Raw genomic sequence first — 26,966 nt, 5'->3', positions numbered from 1 at the left:
AGTGTCTATTTTAGACTGCTAAATTTTTTCACAATCTTGTTTTGTCCTTTAATTCTTTGTTTATACTTTATACATGCGTATTTTGGACAGGAGTCAGATATTTGAGTTCGCAGATAGGCAGGCAAATGTTGTGACATTGATTTTTCCTTTAAGAATAAAATTTTGTCTTTTATAACTGACATGCGACAAAATTTCTTTAATTACAGCAAACACTTGAGGTTGAGGAGTCGTATGGCCGATGGATGCCTATGCACTTGCACATCAGCGGCACGCTTTTGCTTGTTATTGGTTGTCTAAAGCAGGAAAGGTATGTATATGTTTACGATATTGATGCTAAAATACGCTATATAAATTTCTTATTAATTATAGTTAAATATGTAGCAAATCTACAAATATGATAACTAATTGGCTGCATGTTTCAACATAAAAACAAGTTAAGTGAAAAACATGTAGAAAATTGTGCACAATGAGTACAAGAATCCTTTCATGTGTGGCTGTAGTTACAGTGAATAATCGCTTATAAAGCTTAATTTACTGTAACTTTTGTCCCTTTTCTAACATATTAATATACAAAAAATGTTGTTTTTTAATATATGAATCGGCATTCGAGAGTAGAAGAGAACTATCTAGAGATAAGATTTTTATGAAGAATCATAAGAATAGTAGAAAAACAAGTCATTGTGAGCTTCATTTTTTTTTTGGCATTTTTTTTACGTGATGCAATTCCAAGTTAGAGAGTTGGAACCTACATTGTCTATTAAATGATCAGCCGCCCGTCCTTTCAAGAGTCTTTCAGAAAATAGTTGCATTGTTGCTACCTGTTTGAAATACCTAATGCAAATACATATAGAAAAGCATACCTTCCACATATTGGGATGGCCAAAGTCAAAGAATTCACACATATCTAGGATTCTAGAACTCTGATACATTAGGCGGGCGGAGGAATGCCTTCAAAGAAATTTATTTATAGATATATAATGTACAGCTTGTCTCTCTCAAGGATATCCGTTGTGAAAAATTTCAAACTAAAATGGGAGCAGAGATTTCTACTTTCGGCATTGAAAAATGAGGGGTTAGAGGAAAAGTGTCTATTATAAAATAATTGTATATCTTTTAACTCGATTTGTGCCAACTGAACGATAGAGAAAGGAAAAGGGCGAGGGCTCACTCATGGTTTGAGTATGGCAAGAAGGGAGGATGATAAAAAGATATATTTACAGTTTGTTTGGTCAAATTTATAAAGACAGGACTTTTTATCCATCACATCATTGTTCGTTTGTTCTTCTGTGGTTTTTCTGTCCATTGTTTGGTGGTTTTAGAAAAGGAACACTATGTCCTTTCTGTCCATCGTTTGTTTTCCATCTATTTGTTTTGTAAGTTATGTTCGTTCCGGCCACCGTTTGTTTACTATTTTCACCATTTTGTTTGGTTTTTGGTAGGGATCAAATGTGATATATATATATATATATATATATATATATATATATATATATATATATATATATATATATATATATATATATAGAGAGAGAGAGAGAGAGAGAGAGAGAGAAACATTTTGTTTTTTGGTAGGGATCAAATGTGAGATATATATATATACATATATATATATATATATACATATATATATATATATATATATATATAGATAGAGAGAGAGAGAGAGAGAGAGAGAGAGAGAGAGAGAGAGAGAGAGAGAGAGAGAGAGTAAAATTCATGATGGGGGGCTGCAATTTGGATTTATCCTGTCAGTCAAAATGAATAATATATTCAGTGCTCATAAACCGCACCTTGCTTTAAGAATTGAAGCCACAACTTGCATATTATCGTGTTTAGTATCGCAGATACTGAAGGCTGCGCTGATCCATACTCATATGCCTGCCTTGCACAAACTAAAAGAGAAATAGCCCCGTCAAAAAATGATGTTCCTGTCAATATAAGATAATCAATCAAGTGCAAACTTCAAGTGGACTGTAACAGACGACGAAGAAGGAAAAAGGAAAGCTGTTCTCTGTTAGTACGACATTATCTGGAGAAAAGGTAGCAATGTGAACCCCAATGCTCATTATTCAGCCGAGTGCAATCGTTACAGAGCATGACACAAAAAATGGGCTGTTCTTTTCCAGGCCCTACTTAGTAGTTCTCTTACTCCTTCAACTTCCTCCAGATGTTTTCTTGAAAGACAGATATTTAAAAGAGGAAATTTGAAGAAAGCATTTGGAAAATAATGCAGCAGTAGCTCATATAAAATAATAATGTATCCGATATTTATTTTTGCATCAGTGTTTCCCAATATATCATTCAGTAAACATTTGAAGCACCCTCCAAATTACCAGCATTTGCAAACCCATCTAAAAGAATACCGCAACTCCTGACATTTGGTAGATGCACGCTTTTTGCCATCTTATTGAAAACTGATATAGCTCTAAGCAACTTCCGGTTGAGACAAAGACCATATATCATGGTATTGTATGCAACTGTATTGGGTTCACACCCTTCCTTTAGCATTTGATTCCACATCACAGTTGCATTATGAACATTTCCTTTCTTGAAGAATCCCTTCATTAAGGAGGTAAATGTCATAATTAGGTCTGCAGCCCCTCACTAGCAAGCAGCCGACAATGGCAACAGAAAGCTTTGCACCTTACTTCTCTCAAAGTGCATCTATAATCGTCGTGTAACTGATAATATTAAGCTGCAATCCAAGATCCACCATCTTATCTATCAAAGATATAGCATCTTTTATTTTGCACCGACTACACAAGCCATTTACTGGAGCATTGTATGCTGGAACGGAGCCGATATATATACCCTGTGTTCACCGTACAGCCTGCCAGGCTTGTCTTCCGTCCAATGTTTGTGTCAGATTGCTGCAGACGGAACAAGCGCTGTTCCATCGTCTGTTCTACCCATGAAACGACCACTAAGATGATATTTGGGCTCGCGTATAGGAAAGTAAATGTCGTGACATTGATTTTGCGTCTTGCATTACTGACATGCTATGAAGTTTATGTATGAGTTGCAGGAAATACTTGAAGAGTTGAGGAATTTGCATGGGGCGATAGATGCCTATGCATTTGTTTGTTTGAATTGAACTGCGAAGGTAAGTATACTTTTATTGATATTGATGCTAAAATAAGTTATATGTTTCTTATTACAATGAAATATGTAACAAATGTATAAATGCGACAACTGATTGGCTGCATGTTTTGACGTAGAAACAAAATTATGTTAAAAAAAACATGCATACGGCCTGTTTGCGTGACACCCAAAACAAGGTTATTGAGCCAAAAAAACCTCCTTTGGGCTCAGGGGTGAGGGAGGTGTGGGCAACTACCTAAATTTTTTAAAATTTTTGTATTAAGAGTTTTTTGAGTAATTTGTTTCACTTACATGTTGGTGCCCCTTAAAATTTAAAATTTTATATTTGGTGTCCCGAATTTTCTGGCTCCGTGGTTTTGGTGAATCCAAGTTTTGGTTACAGCAGGCAAACCCAAATCCCTTAAGCCTATACGCAAGTGTTTTTTGCGATGTAGAGTTGTTTGTCTGAGACGTAGGACTGATGCCTAACATGATTGCCCTCAGACGGGGACTCATTGAATGGCTTTTTTCTTCTGAAGAAGGACAATGGCTAGCAGTTGAAAATGCAAAAGCAGCTCGTTTAATCATGGTAGGTTTCGCCTTTCATTCAGCATTGACATTTATATAGTTCTGCTTTTATCATCAGAGCTGGTGATCGTAACTACGTTCTGTTGATGTAACCTTTTGTTAGGTCTTCTTGGATTCTGAACGTAGCCTTGTGGGCATGGATGATATCTAGGTGCTCACTTATCTTGTATGGTACTGTAATATTTTGTTTTAATGTCTTTTGGCACCCTGACCACCTTAGTAGCAAATCATCCTACAAGTGAAGTACACAGTTTTATTGATTTATTATTTTAACTTCTGATCTTTACATATTAGTTCAAGTGAAGTACAGGTGATCACTTTGTTTATCCCTTCGGTTACTTCTTTTTTGAGTCTGAGATCTGTTTTCTATCTTGCATGTGTGGTTTTTAACATGAAAGACAAGTATTAAGTGCCAACAAAAACATCAACTACTAGAAGACTTGTTAGAAGATATAAGATCCATCATAAGGACCATCGAGATCATTATTCAGTTTTTTGTATATTTTGTACCATGTTGTGCGTATTCTTTATACTGATTAGATGATGTGGAAATTGTGAACTTGTTCATTGTACTTCAGTTTTATGATAGCCAATGTTGATGTCAAGCATCGCAACGCAACATTGTTCCTATGAAGGATAGTATGAAGTCTAAGAAAAAACATTGCGACATGGGCAACAAAAGAGCACAACAGCGAACTTGTGTTTCTGCTAACAATTATCTGACCTTCGCTGTCTTCTGCCGTTAGGAACATGCGCCATGCATGGCTAATGCATCAGTAGTCGATTGAACAACCAGGTTTTTGGCACTAGCGGAGCCTGAAATTTTGGCTGGTGGGGGCACTAGTTTAATAATCTTAATGCACCTATACATTTAAACAACCAAATGTATTAAATTATTAACATATAAATAAGTAAAGTTTGTGAGGCTAGTGTGGGCAACTGCCCATACTAACCACCATGTAGCTCCACCATTGGTTTTTGGCATCCAAACAAAAACCAGGTTTAAAAAAAAAAAAAACCTGGTTTTGTGTTGGCATCCAAACAGGAAAACCAGGTTTCGAGGGCATGTCATCCAAATAGGGCCATAGAAAATTTGTACAAAGAAACTTCCTCACATGTGTGGTGGTACAAAAAGCTTTGCAGGTATAGCATTAGAGACCGTCAGTAATCCCTATCTAGTTTAATCTACTATAACTTTTCTCCATTTTTCTATCATACTAAAGTACTAAATAAGTTGTTTTTTAGCATACGAATAGGCATTCGAGAGTGGAAGAAACCCGTCTAGAGCTAAGATTTGCATGAAAGTTCATAAGAATAGCAGAAAAGCAAGTGAAGTCAATGTGAGCTTCATTTTCTTTTGCCCTTTCTTTACGTGATGCGATTCCAAGTTAGAGTGAGAACCTTGATTCTCTCTTTCATTCACTCAAAGGTGGAGGCGCATGTAGGCTTGTGTGGGCAGTTGCCTAGCTAAATGGACCCACACAAACTGCTTAGGTAGTCATATCCCGCTACCTCATTTTCTTATTTGCATATTAGTGCCCCTCAGCTATTTATTTTTTTTAAAGGGATTGCCTATAGCTAGATATTTGTGACTCTGCCACACTCCTTCTCTCAATTCAAGTTATTATTAAAACAAAAAATGTTTTGAGTGAAAGCTATTAACCATGCACTGTGTACTTTTTCATTGAAAAAACCAGCTGTACAAGTTTCTTCTATGACTAACATGGAATGGAGTTCAACCGTTTTATGTAGGGACGTCAGTAATATGTAGTTCATATAGTCTTACTAAACAAGGAGCCATTTTCATTGTTACTGCTATTGGTTTTATTTTTGATTCATAACTAGAGAGCCTCTCTGGTCCTTCACTAATTGGGGCTGAAACCCAGGAAATTATAAATGCCAAAATAGGAATAACACTTGATATCATCAGAAATGCCCAAAAAATATGATATTCGTAAAGGAAACATAGGTGTACTCTTATGAATGTAGAATATAAAGAATTCATTGATTAATTAGAATTGTAATTGTCAATTTATCAATAACTCCAACTACTTATTCGAAATAAGAATTGATTGTGATCGAATCGCATAGTTTGTTTTGTGTGGGTCACGTCCTATCTCAAGATTCATCTAACAGAAGCCCACTTACTTATTTATATTATATTTCTTATTTCTTGATGTGGTGTAGGCATATCATGCTCTTATATTATAAGTATAACAATGATGAATATTTCTCATTTTTATTTTTCCTCAGGTTCTCCATAAAAACGAATGAAATTCATTTTCATTTCTAATGAATTGAAGCTTATTCATTTTCATTAATCTGTAAAAAACAATTCATTTTCTAAATATACCACACAATGACTTCATATAACTACTATAATAACTATAACTTATTGGTAATGGAGTCTGTAAAAGGTTTCAAATCTTTCTTTTCTATTACACATTGCAACCAAAACCTGTATTGGGGTGTTTTCGCTTGAGTTTTATCTCGTATACGGTTCTCTGAGGAGTCCCTTCTATGTCTAACATGGGCCGGAGTTCAACCGTTTTATGAAGGGCCGTCAGTATATCCAATTGGGATCGGATATCCATCGAACTAATCCGAAAAAACCGACATGGAAAAAAAAATATCCGATTAAGAAATAATATCAGATTTAGATTTAAGAAATGACATCCGAGCGGATTTGGATTCAGATTCAGATTCAGATACATAAATATCCAGTCCGATTCATATGCATATTGAAATCAAGTATATTTTTAAACATATATCTTATATTTATTGCTCTTACATTTTAAAAATTGGCAAAATTCTGTTCAAAATTCGGATTCGAATTGGATATGAATATAAAAATCAGATTCAAATTTGAATATGACATCTCTTTGTTTGTATTCAAATCTAAATTTGAATCTGAATATGTGAACATCTGAAAAAGTGGATATGGTTAAGGGTATTATGGGATTCAAATTTGATCCACTGACATCCATAGTTTTATGAGAGAACATTTTTGTTTTCTTAAAAGCTTATTTTTCCAATTTCTACTTTTTGCTCTTACTTATGTATGACCATCAATCCTCCAAAATATTGGAGGAAAACATAGACAAAAAGTCCATTAGGGCACCCATGCCCACTCCACAATAAGAGATCGAAGTTTTCTAAGAAAAAAGGTTGAACCAGCAGACTGAGTAATGAAGCCTCAAGGGACATAGCGTTGATGGTTGAGCTCGGAGCCTGTATAAAGGCAAATCTCTATTGATTCCCGTGTGCACTACGTTCATGTGTCTTAAGGTGGTAAGACACAACATCTAAGTTGAAGGGTACACCATTGCTATCATTGACAATGACACAACTCAAGCCTTTGGGCCTTGTTTTGAGCGATGGGATGCGTTCACTTGAGCATACTGAGGAATTAAATCATACGTCCTGAAGAAACAATTAAAGAAAGAGACAAAAAAAATCAATCTATTCTCTGTAAAATCAATCAATATTAAGGGTGTGCATGAAGCCAGGTGCCCAACATATACCAAGCACCCCGCCAGAAACAGGTCCGGGCCATGGATTTGGGCTTATGGGCTGAAATAACTGTGGCTCAGCCCTCCTTGGAAATAAAACGGGCCAGGCCAGGCCAAGCCCATTTTTCTGGGCCCGATGGAATTGCAATAAAAATATTAATAAATGATAATTAATATAAACGAAACTACTTTTTTAGTAAGGCTGCAGGACTTACCACAAGCTTTAGGCCTTGAAACCCAAGCAAGTAATAAATAATGCATTTTCAAACATGATATTCATATGAGACATTTGCTTGTGCTGACAATTTCGTCCTTGAATCCATCATGAATTTTACATATTATTGATCGATAAAGCCAGAGTAGAGTTTATATTGCGCGTTGAAGAGAGCCAGTGGGTCCATCTTAGCCTGTCTCACGTCATGCAGTATTCTAAGTTAAAAATAAGATGAAACCAATCTAGTAGTTAGTTGAGGTGAGCACTATAACATTTGTATCCGTATGATAATACGTATGATTCAAGCATGTGGGGATCTGCATATATACTCTTTAAGCTTTTTATTATATTATATTATATTATATTATTTATATATATATATATATATATATATATATATATTGATTTTGTATGATGTGAGTTGGCCAATTGTTTGAATTACCAAAATGGCCATCCTTTTTACTGAAAAAAGGGGACAAGGCGCCATTCCATTCAAATGGCACCTTCAATTAAAGGTCGTTTTTGTAGCCCAAATTAGTTGGAGATTTAAAAAAATCCAAAATTAGGAACCATACAAAGGGATTTAATTGGAAAAAGAGATGAAAATGTCATGCTTTGAAGATGACACAAATATAGCTTTCAATGGATGTCAACCCTCTATATTAGATATTAATATGTTCATAGTATAACGATAATCTAGATAAATCTCTAACCTATGTGAAGTCTAATATACAAAAAAAACACAATCATTATATCATGCTACGATGTTAATTAATAAGCAATTGGGATCAAGAAGATACTCAACTCGATACAACATATAAGATGTCCTAAGTAGTTATAATTGCAGTATACATCGTTTGATTTACTAAAATCGGATGGCCCTCCATTTTACTGAAAAAAAGGGACGATACGTCATTTCACTTAAATGGCACCCTCAATAAAAATTAGTTTTAGTACATAAAATTAGTTAGAGATTTAAAAAATCCAGAAAATAGGAAACAATACAAAGATATTTAATTGGACAAAGAGATAAGAAAATGCTAAGTTTTGAAGACGGCACACTAATACACAATTGGGGTCAAGAAATTACTTGACTCGATACCGTACATAAGCTGTCCTAAACAACACCGTACATAAGCTGTCCTAAACAGTTATAATTGTAGTATACGTCCTTTGATTTACCAAAATCAAATGGCCTTCCTTTTTACTGGAAAAAGGGGACAAGGTGTCATTCCACTCGAACAGCACCCTCAATATAAAGTCGTTTTAGTAGCTAAAACTAATTAGAGATTTAAAAAATCAGAAAATAGGAAACTATTCAAAGGGAATTAATTGGAGAAAGAGATATCAAAATGCTAAGTTTTAAAGATGATACAAATATAGCTTTCAAAGGATATCAACCCTCTATATTAAATATTAATATGTTAATAGTATAACGACAATCTACATAAATATCTAACCCATCTGGATTCTAAAATTTAAAAGAAACATAATCACCCCATCTGGATTCTAAAATTTAAAAGAAACATAATCACTATGATATTATGCTTGGTTGCTCAGTAATGCAGAATTTGGGTCGAGGAGGTACTCGATTTGGTACCTACATAAGTGGTCCTAAATAATTACAATTGTATTATACATTTTTTTTATTTACTAAAATTGGACAAGCCCTCCTTTTTACTAAAATGGGGGACAAGGCGTCATTCCACTCGAATGGCACCCTCAATAAAAAGTCATTTGAGCGGTTAAAATTAGTTGGATATTTAAATGATTAGAAAATATGAAACTATTGAAGGGAATTTAATTGGAGAAAAAGAAATGAAAATGCTAGTTTTGAAGATGAACAAATATATCTTTCAATGGATGTCCACCCTCTATATTAGATTCTAATATGTTCACTGTATAAAAACAATCTAGATAAATCTCTAACCCACCTATAGTCCAATATACAAAAGAAACTTAACTATTATGATATCAAGGTAGGATGTTCATTAATACACAATCTGGGTTGAGGAGGTACTTGACTCAATACCTCACATAAGTTGTCATAAGTAGTTATAATTGTTATATACATCGTTTGATTTACCAAAATCGGTTGTTCTTTCATTTTACTAAAAAAATGGGACAATGTGTCATTCCATTCGAACGGCACCCTCAATAAAAAGTCGTTTAGTTGCTAAAATTAGTTGGAGGTTTAAAAAATTTAGAAAATAGGAAACCATACAAATGGATTTAATTGGATAAAGAGATATAAAAATGCTAAGTTTTGAAGATGACACAAATATAGCTTTCAATGGATGTCAACCCTCTATATTAGATATTAATATTTTCACAATATAATGACAATCTAGATAAAGCTATGACCTATCTAGAGTCTAATATACAAAAGAAAAATAATTATTATGATATCTTGCTAGGATGCTCACTAATATACAATTGGGTCGAGGAGGTACTTAACTTGATACCGCACATAAGCTGTCCTAATTAGTTATAATTGTAGTATATATTGTTTGATTTACTAAAATCAGATAGCCCTCCTTTTTACTAAAAAAAATGGGACAAGACGTCATTCCATTCGAACAATACCCTCAATAAATAATCATTTTAATAGCAAAAATTAGTTAAAGATTTAAAAAATCCAGAAATAGGATATACAAAAGGAATAATTGGCAAAAGAGTTGTAAAGAAGCTAAGTTTTTGAAGAAAAAACAAATATAACTTTCAATGGATGTCAACCCTCTATATTAGATATTAATATGTTCAAAGTATAAAGACAAACTAGATAAATCTCTAACTCTTTTGGAGTCCAATATATAAAAATCATGGTCACTATGATAACATGCTAGGATGCTCTCTAATTCACAATAGGGGTCAAATATGTACTCGACTCGATATCCAACATAAGCTATCTTAAGCGGTTATAATTGTAGTATATATTGTTTGCTTTATCGAAATTGGATGTCCCCCCTTTTTACTAAAAAAAAAGGGACAATGCGTCATTCCACTCAAATGGCACCCTCAATAAAAATTCTTTTTAGTAGCTAAACTTAGTCAGAGATTTAAAAAATATAGAAATTATGAAACTATACAAAGAGATTTAATAGGAGAAAGAGATATGAAAATATTAAGTTTTGAAGATGACACAAATATAGCTTTCAATGGATTGACAGGGCGAGACGCGGGCAGAGAGGTGGCGGCAGAATGTTAGGGCCTTCGACGAGCTTCCTCCTCGATTCGGACCAGGCGCTCCACCCGAACCAATGCAGGATTACCCCGCTGAGTTTGCTGGACTTGATTCACCACGGGAGGCTCCTCCTCACCACGGTCACCGACGCCAGCCACTCTACGGGCGCGTCAACTTGAATCCCTTTAGGGATGACCTGCGCGAAGAGTGGTTTCGCGCTATACCATGGATGCGTTTGGATTTCCTCAAGTTTGGTGGGCAAGACGCACAAGAGTGGACCTACAAGACCCACCAATATTTTCTATGCCAGCAAGTGCCACGAGATCTATGGGTGTCGATAGCCGTATGTCACTTCGAAGGAGAAGCCATGAGGTGGTACAACTGGAACTATAGGGGGCTACCCGAGCCTCCATGGGAAGAGTTGGTCCAAGAAGTCCTTGATCGCTTTGGAGAGTCCGCGTTTCATGACTACGAGATTGAGCTCAAGGCTTTGTATCAAACGGGCTCCGTTAAGGACTACCAAGCCCGATTTGAGGATTTGTCTAGCATGGTGCACGCTTGGCCCGAGGGAGCCCTTATTTCGAGTTTTATTGGAGGCCTCCGTGAGGACATCAAGCTGGAATTGATGACGGACCGCCCTCAACGATTGAAAGAGTGTTATAAGAGGGCGAATAAGATTGAGGAGAAGATCTGCCGGCTGGCCGCGTACCATCGGCCAGCCAGCCCGGGCGCGCCTAGCCGAGGCCGGCCCTCGCTTTCACCTTCACGGCTACCCCAGCCGAGGCCTCGCATGCCCGACCGATATTCGCCGGCCAGCTCCCCGCGCAAGCCACTTCCTCCACGGGTTAAAATCATCACACCACAAGAGCGTGAGGAGAGGATCAAACAGGGCATGTGCTTCTATTGCCATGAGAAGTACGTGAGAGGACATAAGTGTCGGGCAAACATGATGTATCACGTGCTAGAGGATGAGGAGACCGTCGATAGCCCTAGAGGGGACGCTCCACCCGAGCATGTCGACGCCGACAAGGGAGAGCCCATCGACCGACAGGCATTAGTTCCACATGCATATTTCTCTATCTCTCGAGCCCCTACGCCTAATTCTATGAGGATTGAAGGGACAGTTGGAGACGTAAGGGTGCTGGTCCTTGTAGATACCGGTGCGACACACAACTTCATTAGTCGGCCGGTAGCCATATCTTCGGGTTGTAAGCTCAAGGCTTACCCTCCTTTTGAGGTCATGGTAGGGGACGGTGTCCGTATTCCTTGCCGCGAGGTGTGTGAAGACGTCAGTATCAGGATTCAGGACACGGACTTTCGGGTAGACCTTTTTGTTCTAGCTCAGTGTGGCACAGACATCATTCTTGGGGTTCAGTGGATCAAGACGCTTGACGAGATCACATTCAACTTCAAAGAAATGACCTTAAAGTTTCTCCGTGCTGACGGGCAACATGCCATTTTGAGGGCTCTAGACGGACCGGTCCAGCCCAAGGAGGCCCTCCGAGCACTGCAGGCCCAAGAGCCGGCCTACCTCCTTTTGTCATGCGTGGATGAGCAGCCAGCCGTCCAAGGAGAGACGCCGCAGCCCGTTTCTCTTCTTTTGGAGGAGTTCACGGACGTTTTCCGAGAGCCCAAAGGGCTGCCCCCGCCACGGGCTCACGACCACCATATTCAACTTGTCCCGGGCACCACAGCAGTTTGCGTTAGGCCTTACCGGTATGCCCATGCTCAGAAGAGCGAGTTAGAGAAGCAGGTTCGAGACATGTTACGAGAGGGACTCATCCGACCCTCTTCGAGTGCCTTTTCTTCTCCGGTGCTCCTAGTGAAGAAGCACGACGGTTCGTGGCGGTTTTGCGTGGATTACCGAGCCCTCAACGAGGCCACGCTCAAGGACAAGCATCCTATACCCGTGATTGACGAGCTCTCGGGTGCCCGATACTTCTCGAAGATTGATCTACGGTCCGGTTACTTCCAGATTCGAATGGCGTCTGAGGATATTCTCAAGACGGCATTCCGCACCCACGACGGACACTTCGAGTTTTTGGTGATGCCGTTCGGCCTGACCAATGCACCGGCCACCTTCCAGCGGTGCATGAACGACATCTTCTGAGCCCACCTTCGCAAAGGGGTCCTAGTTTTCTTTGACGATGACCTCATTTACAGCGCCACTCTTGAGGACCACATCAGACACCTCAGACCGTGCTAGAGTTGCTCAGGGAGCACCAGTTGTATGCGAAGCATACCAAGTGCAGTTTTGGTCAGTCTGAGGTCGCCTATCTGGAACACATAGTCACGGCCGAGGGGGTCAAGGCCGACCTGCAAAGATTGAGGCAATGTTGGATTGGCCTATACCGTCGGTTCATCCGACGTTACGGGCACATAGCTTCTCCCCTCACCCGCTTGCTCCAGAAGGGTGGTTGGGAGTGGACCGAGGACGCTAGAGGGGCGTTTGAGCAGCTCAAGGTGGCCATGACCACCGCTCCCGTGCTATCCATGCCAGACTTCTCCAAGACATTCGTGGTGGAGACAGATGCCTGCGAGGCTGGGATTGGGGCAGTACTGAGTCAGGATAGGCACCCCATTACCTACATCAGCAAGGCCCTCAACCGACGCGCCAACCAGTTTTCTACGTACGAGAGGGAGATGTTGGCCATAGTCGTAGCCGTCGAGAAGTGGAGGCCCTACTTCCTTGGACAGCGCTTTGTGGTGAGGACTGACCACGTCAGCCTCAAGTACTTGTTAGCTCAGCGTATATCCACCCCCACTCAGCAGAGGTGGATAGCCTGACTCTTGTGTTATGATTTTTCGATTGAGTACAAGAGAGGAGTGGACAACTCCGCGGCCGACGCACTTTCACGAGCTCCTGAGGCGTTTTTCACCATGTCAGCCCCTACTACACGCCTATGGGACCGTATTCGAGCGGCTCAGAGGGAGGACGACACCTTACGGCTCCTCCTATCCTCCGTGCAGGCGAACCCGGGCAGCATCCCGCTGTACTCAGCCCGAGAGGGCCTTCTCTACCGAGAAGGCAAGGTCGTCATTCCGAAAGGGCATTCCTTGTGCCAAGAGCTGATCCAACACCACCATGACTTGCCCGCCAAGGGCCACAAGGGGCGTGAGAAGACCCGAGCTAGGGTGGCCGCCGATTTTTTTTGGAAAGGGCTTAAGGCCGACGTTGCCCATTTTCTGAGGAGCTGCCCCATATGCCAGCGCGAAAAGTACGAGGCAGCCAAGACACCCGGGCACCTTTGCCCTTTGCCTGGCCATGGGAGGACGTCTCCATGGATTTTATAGACGCCCTCCCTCGTTCAGACGGGAAGGAGGCTATACTTGTGGTGGTGGACCGGCTCACCAAGCACGGTCACTTTGCAGCATTACTGCGTCTCTACTCGGCCCGTCTTGTCGTTAAGACCTACCAGGAGTGGATTGGGAGGCATCATGGCATGCCCCGCACGATGGTGTGCGACCGGGACAGTGTGTTCATCAGCGATTTTTGGAGAGAGTACACGCGGTTGGCTGGCACGAAGGTCCTCTAAAGTTTGGCCCACCACCCCCAGACTGACGGACAGACTGAGGTGGTGAACCGCACCATAGAGACCTATCTGCGGAGCTTTTCAGGGCATAGGCCGTCGACGTGGGCCAAGTACCTTTCGTGGTGCGAGTGGGCGTATAACACCAGCCCACACTCTTCGATAGGGATGACTCCCTTCCAGGCTGTCTATGGGCGACCCCCGCCCACGTTGAGGAGCTATGAGCCAGGTCTAGCAGGCGAGGACGACCTTGAGCGCAGCTTGTGTGACCAGCAGCAGTAATCTAGAGAGGGTGCTACGCACCAATCTAGAGAGGGCACGCAGCCGCATCCAGCAGCAGCACGATAAAGGCCGAGCAGAGCGCCAGTTTAGCGTTGGGGATTGGGCGTGGCTCAAACGCTTGCCCAGGGGGCAGAAGACCATGTTCGGCCGGCCGTACTCGAAGCTACTACCGAGGTACTTCAGGCCTTACCGGGTAGAGGCGCGCCACGGCAAGGCCGCCTACCGCCTAGCACTACCAGCAGACGCCCGAGTGCACCCTGTTTTCCACGTGGGGAGGCTCAAGCCGCACCACGGAGCCCCGCCCACGGATACTACTCAGACCCCGGATGAGCCCGCCCTGCCGCGGAGGCTGCTACGTAGCCGCAGGGTACGACGAGACGGCGAGCTTCGCCGGGAGTATTTGGTGGAGTGGGACGGTCGCGAGGGAGGTCCCACTTGGGAGGACGCCAACGGTCTGGCAGAGACATACCCCGCTGTAGGAGCATGGGGACATGCTCCATCTAAGGGCGATGGATCTGATACGGGCCATCCATCGGCGTCCACGAAGAGGGCCACAGCCGGCCACGCCAGGGCGCTGGGCCGGGCGCAGCCCACAGGCGGACGAGGTAGAGACCCCGAGTCAACTCAAAGGGAGGTTACAGTTTGTGGCGTAGAGCTTGACTTCGCTCAGGAGCAGCCGCGGGAAGCTAGTCCCGCGGCCCGGCAGAGGACACGGAACGCAGGGCCGGACGTGCTGAGAGGCTTGGCCTCCATCGCCCGGGCTGGGGCGCGGACAGAGGGTGACGAGGGAGGAGAGACCGCCGAGCAGTACCCGACCGAGCAGTGGCCAGAGGCAGACGGCAGCAGCGCGGGCTATTGCCCAGTCGACCCACAGCCACCGCAGAGCGACGCCAGAGCGCCCGGTGGGCCTGCGGGTGACGCATCAGGCAGCACGGCTACAGGCGGACGAGCGGGCGCAGCAGCGCCCGGCCGAGGGCGCTCGGCAGTGGCAGCGCCTGGCCGGGAGGGCCGGGCCGAGACAGGCAGACAGGCGACCAGAGAGAGCTCAGCGGGACACGCGTGTCCCGCTGACGGGACACGTCCACCTTGTGACGCCTGACACCACGCTGGAGGCGTGACACTATATAGGGGGGACACTACGGGAATAACCGGACACGGATCCGAAGTTGTGAGGCGGGCTGACCCGTCATTTTTGTAGACCCGAATCCATGTGTAGTCTAATGGATCCGGGCGCAGACTTTTTGGGGGATCCAGACTGGGGTCCGGACCCGCATTTCTTATCGTCTCAATTTTGGACCCGGGTCTTTGAGGACCCGGACGAGTCACCGCCCCCGACCCGGTTCGACAAGGATGTCGAACCGGGACGGTTTGGTCGGCCACCTCCCACCCGAGCGTGAGAGGCCATCGTCTTCCTCCTCTATATAAGGGGAGGAAGCCATTGTTGAGAGGTTATGCAAGAAGAGGATTTCCAGGAGGGCAGATTCCTGAAAGCTTTGCCCAGAAGGTCGCCGGATGTTCTTCCCAGTGGCAGCCCCTTTGGATCTCTATCTTCTTCATCAATGAGAACTGCATTTTCATCATCGTCCTTGTATTCCTGTTCTTCTCCGTTTCCAGCAGCCATGGCCGCCGAGCTGGTGATCTCCCTCGACTGACGCCCATTCCAGCGAAGGAGACTCCATTCGGAAGCCACCCACACGCATCCCGTCGATCCATTCCATCCATCCGACGTCAATCATCCAAAAGCCTCCCTACCGGTTCCATTTCCCCCTGCGTTTCCCCTTCATCGTGGACATGTTACTGTTACATTGGAGAACTCCTCCCCCGTGCGAGATCTTGGCGATCAGCGACCACGAACGGCTGCCTACGGCATCCCTCTCGGCTGTGTTTTGCCGGGATTCGTGTGATGCGAGACACGTCGGGACACGGTCGAGTTGTGAAGGATGACTCGACGGGACTCGCGTGTCACAGTGATCCGCTCCTGATTCTGACACGTCACACGGACACGCTGCCGGGGACTGAAGAACACGTCTAATCTCGACGAAATATTCCGCCGAGATTCGTCGGGTTCGCCAGAATTCCTCGCGATCGTCGGAAAACGCAGAAAACAGCCGGAAATGTTGAGAAGTAGATTCCGGAGCCAATTCTTAACCAAAATCGACGATTCAAAGCCCAAACTGCTCGGAATTTAGTCTAGAATCCTCATGGGTGCTCATCAACACGGATTAAACAACGAATCAACCGGAATCAAGGCCGGAACACACGGATGTCGCCGGAAAAAGGAAAAAAAACAGGAAAACGGATTCAAATGCAGGAGAAATCTACGGTTAATCTGCAGAAATTCATGGGGATTGCACTAACCGTTCAAAGATCAACCTATTCGGGGTTGATCAGCCGCTGGACAGCAAGAAATCCGCCTTCAATCGACTGGAATCCGTCGAAGTTCGCCGGCGGGCCTGAAAACGCCTGAAAAACCAGTGTTGCTTCAAAATTCAATATCTCCGTCCGTGATGCTCTAAAAATCGCCCAAAAATTCCTCAACACTCCCAAGATATATACGAAGAAGTTGGGTAGGTGCTCGACGGAGGAATCTCGCCCAGAAATTAGCGCCGTCGATCTGAACAGACCCCTACGCTCGGTTTCTTCTTCTCAGGCGAACATCAACATAACCCTTCAAAAATCCGACTCCTCAGGCCGTGCGACGGCTCTGATACCAACTTGTTGCGACCCACAGCCGAGAGGCATGCCGTAGGCAGCCGTTCGTGGTCGCTGATCGCCAAGATCTCGCACAGGGGAGGAGTTCTCCAATGTAACAGTAACCTGTCCACGGTGAAGGGGAAAACGCAGTGAGGAATGGAATCGGCTGGGAGGCTTTCGGATGATCGAGCGATGGATTTGGCGTCGGATGGATGGAATGGATCGACGGGATGTGTGTGGGTGCTTCCGGGTGGAGTCTCCTTCGCTGGAATGGGCGTCAGACGATGGAGATCACCAGCTCGACGGCCATGGCTGCTGGAAATGGAGAAGAACAGGGAGAAATGGAGGAAGAAGATAACATCATACTCATTGATGAAATGAGATGGAATCCAAGGGGGCTGTCGCCGGGAATGGCGTCCGGCGACCTTCTGGGAATGCTCTTCCAGGAATCTGCCCTCTTGGGATTCTCTCTCTCAAAACATAAGAAACATCCATGGCTTCATCCCCTTTATAAAGGAGGAAGACGAAGAATAAAAGCGGGTCCGGACCCCAGTCCAGATCCCCCAAAAAGTCCGTGCCCAGATCCATAAGACTACGTATGGATCCGGGTCTACAAAATGACGGGCCGACCCGCCTCACAACTCCGGATCCGTGTCCGGTTATTCCCAAGGTGTCCCCCCTATACAGTGTCTCGCCTATAGCATGGTGTCAGGCGTCACAAGGTGGGCGTGTCCCGCTGAGCTCTCTCTGGCCGCCTGTCTGCCTGTCGCGGCCCAGCCTTCTCGACCGGGCGCTGCCGCTGCCGCCGTCGAGCGCCCACGGCCGGGCGCTGCCGCGCCCTCTCGTCCGCCTGTGGCCGCTGCCTGGTGCGTCGCCCGCAGGCCCGTCGGCCAGTCCGCCGGGCGCTCTAGTATCGCTCGGCGGTGGCTGTGGGTCAACTGGGCGACAGCCAGCGATGCTGTCGCCTGCCTCGTCTGCCTCTGGCCACTGCTCGGCCGGGTAATGCTCGGCGCTCTCGTCGTCCTCGGCCTCCTCTGCCCTCGCCCCTGCCCGGGCGATGGAGGCTAAGCCTCCCGAAGCGTCCTGCCCTGTGTGGCGCGTCCTCTGCCGGCCCGCGGGACTAGCCTCCCGCGGCTGCTCCTCAAAGATGTCAAGCCCTCTGCCGCCGCCTGTAACCTCCCTCTGCTCAGAACCGGGGTTATCACCCCCTCCTCCTGGCGTGTGGGCCACCTTGGCCGTCGGCTGTGCGTGGCCTTTCGCCCACTCGGTGCCGGCCGCGGCCCTCGTCCTGGTCGCCGAATGATGGGCCGTATCAGTCAATCCTCTATATTAGATATTAATATGCTCACAATATAAAGACAAGCCAGATAAATCTCTAACCCATCTAGAGTCCAATACACAAAAATATATATATAATTACTATGGTATCATGCGCGCATGCTCACTAATACACAATCAGGGTAAAGGATGTAATCGACTCGATACCCCAAATAAGCTGTCCAAAGCAATTATAATTGTAGTATGCATGTTCTATCGCGTGATCATTTAAAAACAGTTAATCAGTGTCACACATTTCATTCATTTTTTAAGAGACACATTCTTCTACACATCATTTAAACAAAAATGCATTCGTAGGATCCGATAATCCTGAAAGCCCACATTTGAAACTGAACGCACATTCTATATTTGGCCCCAGCCATTGGTATATGTTTTGTAAAATATTCACTAGTTAGTAGAGTTTGAATGCTAATGCATCTACAAACCTTCGTTATCCTACTCATTACATTTTCGTTTAACAAATATATGAACCTATGATTATATGTATGCAGTTTTCTGTAAATGCTGATACTTTCCCTACCTGTATCTTAGATCATACCTCATTTTTAGAATTCTAGTCCATTAATCATTATATGCATAATTTTGTGTACACATCATGTTTATCTTTCCAATTCTTCAAAAAGATAACAAAAAACACATTATCTTTTGTAAGTTAATATCGACATTTCCTGTATGATCAGCATCTCAAATCCTGTACGCAGCCAACTTAACTAGATTAATTTTAGGATGCTATTCTCTTAGTTCCTTTTCTAGTAAGTTGATTATGAAGCATAAAAGGGGGATAATACCTTCTGAGCTTTGTCACATGGATGCAAGATGGGTGCTGAAAAAATTAGGTGCAAGAGTGTGATGATGGTATATACATATATAAAATAAATATAAATATATGTATGCATGGTATATATATGTAATTATATGGTTGTTCCTTAGCTTTATTTGTCTTTTTAACTTTTATCACTAAATAAATAAAGAAAGTGAGACAGAGAAGTAAAAAAGAAGATTTTTTTAAAAACAGGAAAACATAAGGCGCAGTTGGGCTGCGAGTTGGAGTTGCACCCAGGCCCGTACTCTATGTCGTGTCGATGTAGGTGCCGCACCTTTTTTGAAGATTCTGTGTGATGTGGCTTCTGAGCTTTTATAGCTTGATTTCCTCTTCAAGATGTTTCGTTGTTTCATCACTTCTTTGCTTCTGCTTGAAAAGATGAATACGTTTTTATTGATCTTTTTCTTTTATGATCTAAAATCTGCGAAGTGTAACCCAGTCTTAGTAGAAAGCAGAGCATATACTTTGTACTTACCAATGCAGACAAACTGAAAAAGGCTATGAAGTGTGCAGTTTTCATCTTTTGCAAGTGAATATCCATAAATTTCTAATTGCCCTATATGAAGTAGCAAAAGGATTTTCAACTTGGGTCACGTATATAGGTATGACAATTTTAGATAATCTTGATAGGGGGTATATATATATATATATATATATATATATATATATATATATATAGACACAGACAACATATTATTAAAACATTTTTTAATAATTTCTACATATAATCTCAAAAAACAGAAATAAAGTACAAAAATATAGTTAAAATGTAAGAAAAAAGCGAAAAGAAAAGGTTTGGATCAGTTCCGACCCGAAACTGATCCAAGCTTACCACTGTCCTACCGCCATATCTGTATTGATACTGGTACGTGGGAGCAGCTGTGACATAGTTAGATAGTCTATGCCTCAACTAATGTACACATAAACATACCACTGTGACATAGTTAGATAGTCGATGCCTCAAGTAGAATGTACACATAAACTTTATATAAATTATATCTAAAAAATTTGAATAAACCAGTGTATATATATAAGAAAATTGAATCAACCAGCTACCTTTGTGGCCAAGAAGTTATTGTTATTTTGTGTCATTCAAAACTATTCAAAAAAGTGCATTTCGTTTTCAAAAGCTGTGACTGTGACTAAGCAATCGACCGTTGTAAATGCACTTTTTGCTATTGTTTTTGGTGACAAAAATATTCTGTCACGTAAGTGGCCAGCTAATTTCAATTTCATATAGGTTTGTGTCTTTCTCTATTCAAGTTTTCTGCCTGTGCCTGTCACGTTACAAGCTTCGTTGAATAAACACACCGGACAACGGGTGGCCGTGAATTGACTGATATATTGGGTGGCCGTGAATCAAGACGATTGCGGGTAAAAGTCTGACCTTAATAATAAGTACCAGTCCCAACTGGCTGGCTCATCTGAGCAGAGCAAGCCAGCGCAGCACATGGCCGGCACAAACACGTAAATGATGGACAGCAGTGCATAGCTCGATACTTGTGTACATTAATTGCACTTGTAAAGGGGCATTGGTAGCAGACGCATGCGATCGGTCGGAGGTGTATATGCACAAGTACATTAAAGATGGGTTGTGCAGGTAGGTTGTCAATCTGTCTTATATGAATGATACCTGACCTAACCGATTCCAGAAAATGGGATATAAAAAAATTGATATCTAATTAAGAAATCGTATCGAGATTGGATTTAATAACAAATTTTCATTGGATTTTGATTCACATATACATAAATATCTGATTCGACTAGGATTTGAAGCGGATTCATTTTTAAATAAATATCATGCATCTAATTCCATTACATATAAATGTCATGTATCTAATTCTATTACATTTTAAAAATTGATAAAATCTGGTTCAAAATTTGGATTCGGATTCAGATATGAATATAAAAATCAGATTGAGATTGTAAAATCGAATTTGGATTGTAATCAGATTTCAGATTCATATTCGGATATGATTTTCTTTTATTCGTATTCGAATCCAAATGTGTGAATATAAAAAAAATTGATATAATTAAGGGTATATCCGATCCGAACTTAATTCATTGAGATCCTTATGTACAAAGTTATATATATATATATATATATATATATATATCTATATATATACTGAAATAATATAACTATTAAATATGGTAGTTAAAATCACTGCAAATCTAATATTGTCTGGCCATGTACCATGTCATGCTAAAAATGTTAGCTTAATAATCTCCCTATCAATATAATGATAGAGAGGGGATAAATTAAAAAAAGAAGTCTGGACATAGTTTCTCAACTATGATAATAAATGAAAGTAAATATTAGTTTAATAATTTTCTCAATCAATATAATTAAGAAAACAATAAATCTTTCTTAATTTTCTTAAATTATAAGATGAAAATGCTCCAATTAAAAAAAGAAACTCGACCCATAGATCTAATGGGACAAGGTCTATTATGGTTCTGGCTTTTACACCCACACAAATGTTCTTCCCCATGTGAGGAACATAACATAAAAGAACATTCTATTATTGTAGGTTATAGGCAAAAGGAGGAGAACCACTTTTTTGCCCTTCTCTCACCAAAGTAAGCTTGTCATGTTTGAGAGAGCAAAGGAAAAAAATTGCCACAACATAAATGTATCCATTTGTTATGCCAATGAAAGGTAAATATGTTTTTGAATTTTTCAAAAAAAAATCTATAAAATACAATATTTTTCTCGCTATTGCTCTATAATGTCAAAATTAAAGCTTTAATTGAACTTAAGACTTTTGAAGTATAATTTCCATCAAAGCTAACGCCTTTCTCTGCTCACATCTTTTTTTCTTTCCAAAACCATATTTTCTCCACTTTATTTGACCGTGCACAAAGTTTGGCTCTCCTACCTAGAGAGAGAAAGATTCTCCATTTGGCACACTCTCGTTCATATACCCTCTTAATTACAGCTCAATCTCATCGTATGAAGCTTTGAATTTCAACGTAAGATAATGGGGAACTGCTGAAAAAGAGAGTTAATAATTCGACCGGGGGCCGCAGGATTTGATGCGATGAGATGAATAATGCAAAGAAGAAGGAAAATGAAATGGTTTGTCTTTAGAGCATGGTCAATTGGCCAAGACGCCTCCCACAGGAGGCATATATGTATTATCTCTCCTTTTCCATTTCTTTTCTCGTGGAAGAATCTGTCACTGCATCGCAGTGGGAGCCAACTTGTTCAATGCAGTTTTAAAATTTTGTTTAGAGTTGAAATATCATTTTTCAAAATTTTTATATTGAACAAGTTAAATTTTTTAAATTTACATATAATTTTTAATTTTTTTTTTTAATTTTTTTTTTAAGGTGAAGTCAGGACCCATGCAAGCCTTACCCTAGCTCCGCCCCTCCAGCCACACGTTAGCATGTTGCTGCGGAGTGCGGCCATGGCCGTATCAGACCTGCAGCAAGTCAGCCATGTTTATCTTCTTAGTTAATTCGTTTCACAGAGTTGTATCTCTTATAGATACCGGTGGGCTTGTGTAGGCAGCTGTCTGGCTAAATGAATCCATACAAACTACTTACATATTTGTGTCCCATAGCCTCATTTTGCTTATTTTCATATTAGGACCCTCAGCTATTTATTATTTTCAAAGAAATTGCCCGTAGCTAGAAATTTCTGATTCTGCTACAGCTATTCTTCTCTCAACGTAAGTTATTTATTAAAAATAAACATATTTTGTCTCTAAGCAATCGTAGAGGTTCTTCACATTTTTGTTTTACTTTTGCTCTTCACTCCGACATAGTGGAGCTAGGGGGTAGGCAGGGCCCTTAGTTGCCCATAAGGTTTTTTTTTTTTTTTTTACATGTAAACTTCAAAAAATTTTATTTATCTTATATAAAAATTTTAAAAACTGATATCGTCAAAATTTTGATAATACAATTCGGCCAGTCTTCATAAAAAATCCTTAGTTTCGCCCCTGCAGCTATGTCATTTCTAGCTCTTAATACACGGTCCTATATAAACGGCTTAACATGTAACATCATTTATGCTCAATACGAAATGCTTCAAACAGAAAGTTGATGCAAGGAATGGCAAAATTAAAATCTGATCCAGCGACTTTTCCTCTCTTATCACGTGCCGTCTTTATAGTAGTGAAAGAAAATATAAGTTTTTTTTATTAAAAAATTCATTTTCATGCTGACTTTGCTCATTTAAACAATGATGGTACATGTAACCACCAAACCAAAATAGTGGAGGAAACTGAAGAGAGATAAAAAGTCCAATAGAATTCCCATGCCCGCTGCGTCATAAAAAAAGAACTAAAGTTTTCTAAGAAAAAAGGTTGGTGAGGAATGAGAAGATCCTGCAATCCCAAGAAGCAATTACAGATGGGGGAGAAGAAATGTTCATCGATTCTCTTTAATATCAAAGGTGGACATCAAACCCGATACGCGACTTGTACTTGAGGGGACTCTCAAAAGACTCGGACTCAGCCAGCCTCGGGCCAGTTTACTGGGCCTGATGGAATTGCAATAAAAAGTTAATAAATGATAATTACTATCTGGTAAACAACTTTTTCAGATAAGGCTTGTGCCTTCAAACACACACCAAAGTAACAAATAATGCATCGAAGAGCATTAAATTTCTCATTAATTTAGAAACGATTATCAAAAATTCAAAAGAGGGACAGTTGTTTTAGGGAGTGGGTGAGCAAATTATATTATAAAAAGGAGAACAACTTTCGCTTTTGGGCACTTCTGCATGGTTTTCAGGTGGGTTTTATAAAAATAATAAAAATAATAGTTGGGCCAGGCTGGGTACCGGCAGAGCCTATCGGACGCACGTTCATTACTGGGCCCAGTTTTAGTTCCATCATCGAAAGATAATTGGGCTAAGTCGGCGCCATGCCGGGTCCTATTCAATAGACTAGGATTTTTTCTTTGGATACTTTCTACTTTTAGTTAATAAAATGTCGGCCAGGGTCTCAACTTTTATGTGAAAAAATACTTTAAAAAAAAAACAACAAAAAAACAAAAAATGCATATAATGCCTATATAATACCTGTATCATACGTTTTTCTCATTTTTTGCTGTTTTTTTGTCGTTTTTTATTAGTTTTTATTTTTTTATAATTTTTAATATTTATTAAATGTTTAAATTTTTTCCGTTTTATTCTGAAGATATACAACTTTGTCGTATTATAGCCGTCTTCTTCCTCGTAGTATAATATTTGTACACGTTTTTTGTAACAATGGACCGAACAAGTGACAAACCAGACAATGCATAACAATACTGATCACAAACCACAAAAAACAAAAGAACATTAGGAAATGTTTTCTCTACAAGCCTAATTGATTAGTGTCCCCTTCTACTTCACAATTGAAACAAGAGAGAGAGAGAGAATTCATTACAACAAAACACATCTAAGCGCAATAAATGTAAAACATGCAACCAATCAGATGGTGAAAGCGATAATAACTAATAAAATTAAATATAAGATCATGGCACCAAAAAGCCTTCACAATGGTTGTTCTGCATCATCCAAATGTGCCATCAAAAGCAACATAAACCAAAACCTTCAAAGGAAACGCCACACGCGCAAAATACTGCTGGGATAGCAATGGAGAAGGATAGTTCCATGATGCATGAAAAGCTTTTCTGCTATCGCACACTCTCAAAAAGTTGAAAAGAGCTCTTTTCGACAATTGCCCACACCAGCCTCACAAATTTTGCTATTTTTATGTTAACAATTTCATATATTTAATTGTTTATATTATAGGTGCCCCTTAAAACATTAAAGTTATTCAACTAGTTCTCCCACCAGCCAAAATTTCTATGATTAAAGTGTACCTTATCAAGTTGGCTAACTCTCATAGCCCATTGGATGGCTACATGACAAAAAGCCTGAAAAAAAATCGATGGATTTTAATTAAATAGTTATGTACATCAAGTTGTGTTGCTTGCTGACGAGCCCCACCGCAGTGAAAGGAGGCCCATGCAGGGGAGAGAGAGAGAGAGAGAGAGAAAGATGGACTGATGATTTGCAGGAAGTAGACTAGAAGAGAGAAAGTTGCCACCTGAAATGCATGGACTTCATCTTCAATGGGAGAAAATTATATGTAGATAAACGGCTTGTTTGATGGGCAGGATATTTCCTATAACCATGTAAATAAAATTCAAATTTTTAAAAAATTTTCTTGCTCATCAAACTTGGATGAAAAAAGTGAACGTTGGATTGGTTTTCAGAAAGTTTTTTTTTTTTTTTTGAAAAATTATTTTCATCTCAAGGGGAGGAAAAAAAAATTTCGGGATAAAAAAAGTTAACGTTGGATCCTCAAACAATGCTTAATCCATCTATTTTGTTTTTTCTTTTTTCATTTTTATCAAACTGAGAAATTTATTTCCCAAAACATAAACACAAGTACATCAAATACAAAGAGGTTTTGAAAATCTAGATTTTGTTTTCATTTCTTCAATACCTGAAATAAGTTTATAGATTTTGTTTTCATTTCTTCAATGCCTCAAATAAGTTTATGGAAACTTCTTTCCAACTCCATATTTCCAATGCATCAAGAGGCCCCTAAAAGTAGGACCTCAGCAGGTCAATTGTGTAGAGATGTTTTAACATTGTGTGGTGGGTTCTTCATCAAATTTAAAAACACAAACAAATGTTTGTGTTCTACAGTAAAAATTCCTTTCCATCAAACGGCCATTAAAAGGAGCATCTAATTTGGACTCTCCTAATGTATAAAAAATTATTTGTATCCACGCATCTAAGAAAGGCCTTTGGACCTCGGATCCATGATTGACTCAAGAACGATTATAAGCCTCTAAGATACGTAGTACAACAAGAATTTGTAATTCGTGACTGTTTGGTAAGGCTGACACTGACTCTCCTCTGAGGCTGTTTTCGCCGCTGGTTGAATAGAGACAATTTTGGCGTTCCCAACTCAACCCAGATTGAAATGACCCCGTTCACATAAAAAAAAAAACTTTTTGAAAAGATAAAAGTGAAAATAAAAAAAAGTAAAGAAGTATAAAGGAAATGTTTGTTTTTTAATTACTAAAATGTCATCCTACAATTACTGTGTATGTATGTTGTGTGCCCATAACGGCGCACACGTCTCAATCTAAACCCAGCTGTGTTTGCTCCAACCAATGGCAGAGCCATTAAATTGGTTAGCACACACTTGGAGGGGGCACACACACCCTTCTTCCACTCTTCTCTGTGCCCTCTTCCCCTTCTTTCTCCCTTCTTCCTTCTCTTCCTTCTTTCCCTTCTTCTTCCTTTTCCCTCTTCTCTTCTTCCCTTCCTCCTCTTCCTCCTTCCTTCCCTTCCTCCTCCCTCCTTCTTTCTCTTCCTCCTCCAACGGTCAAAAAGATATTTCTTGAAAAATTTTTTCATCCGTCTGAAAAAAATTTTTCAAAAATATTTTGTCGTTTTCACTTTTAACAGTAAAAAAAATTCTAAATTTGATGAAAAGGAAAAAATTTAAAATTTTAAAATTTTATTTCACTGCTATAATAAATATAAATTTCGAGAGCATCAAAGGGCCCCGTAAAAACTACATATCCGCAAAAATTAAGTGAATGGACATTACTTATAGGGGAGGGAGGTACCGACACACGGACTCACGGATAGGTGACTCCACCAGGCACCACCTGCCCAGGACCTAGCTAAGTGAGTAAATGACGGGTTGTTCAGAAACAAGCTTTCAAATATTCAGCCAGAGGAAAAACTTCCATG

General features: G+C 41.0%; 1 protein-coding gene across 1 annotated transcript; it reads left to right on the top strand.

Moving 5' to 3' along the window:
• The first annotated feature begins 238 nt into the window (after window positions 1–238).
• LOC116267030 (uncharacterized) lies at window positions 239–13,366 on the top strand. Its single transcript, XM_031648578.1, has 3 exons — window positions 239–307; window positions 10,566–12,623; window positions 12,767–13,366. The coding sequence occupies exons 1-3, from the start codon at window positions 239–241 to the stop codon at window positions 13,364–13,366; spliced, it is 2,727 nt and encodes a 908-aa protein (XP_031504438.1).
• Window positions 13,367–26,966: the final 13,600 nt, after the last annotated feature.

The sequence above is a fragment of the Nymphaea colorata genome, chromosome 13 (assembly GCF_008831285.2).
Source record: "Nymphaea colorata isolate Beijing-Zhang1983 chromosome 13, ASM883128v2, whole genome shotgun sequence".
Classification (NCBI taxonomy): Eukaryota; Viridiplantae; Streptophyta; class Magnoliopsida; order Nymphaeales; family Nymphaeaceae; genus Nymphaea; species Nymphaea colorata.
The sequence above is the reverse complement of the archived record's forward strand: the minus strand, read 5'-3'. Positions and strand labels throughout refer to the sequence as shown.

Excerpts from the sequence above, each read along its gene's own strand:
- LOC116267030 (XM_031648578.1), top strand. The coding sequence starts at position 239 with ATGGATGCCTATGCACTTGCACATCAGCGGCACGCTTTTGCTTGTTAT. Across the intron at positions 308-10,565 it reads GGTTGTCTAAAGCAGGAAAG|GGCGAGACGCGGGCAGAGAG; the intron begins GTATGTATATGT and ends ATGGATTGACAG. Across the intron at positions 12,624-12,766 it reads ACGGACACTTCGAGTTTTTG|ACACCTCAGACCGTGCTAGA; the intron begins GTGATGCCGTTC and ends GGACCACATCAG.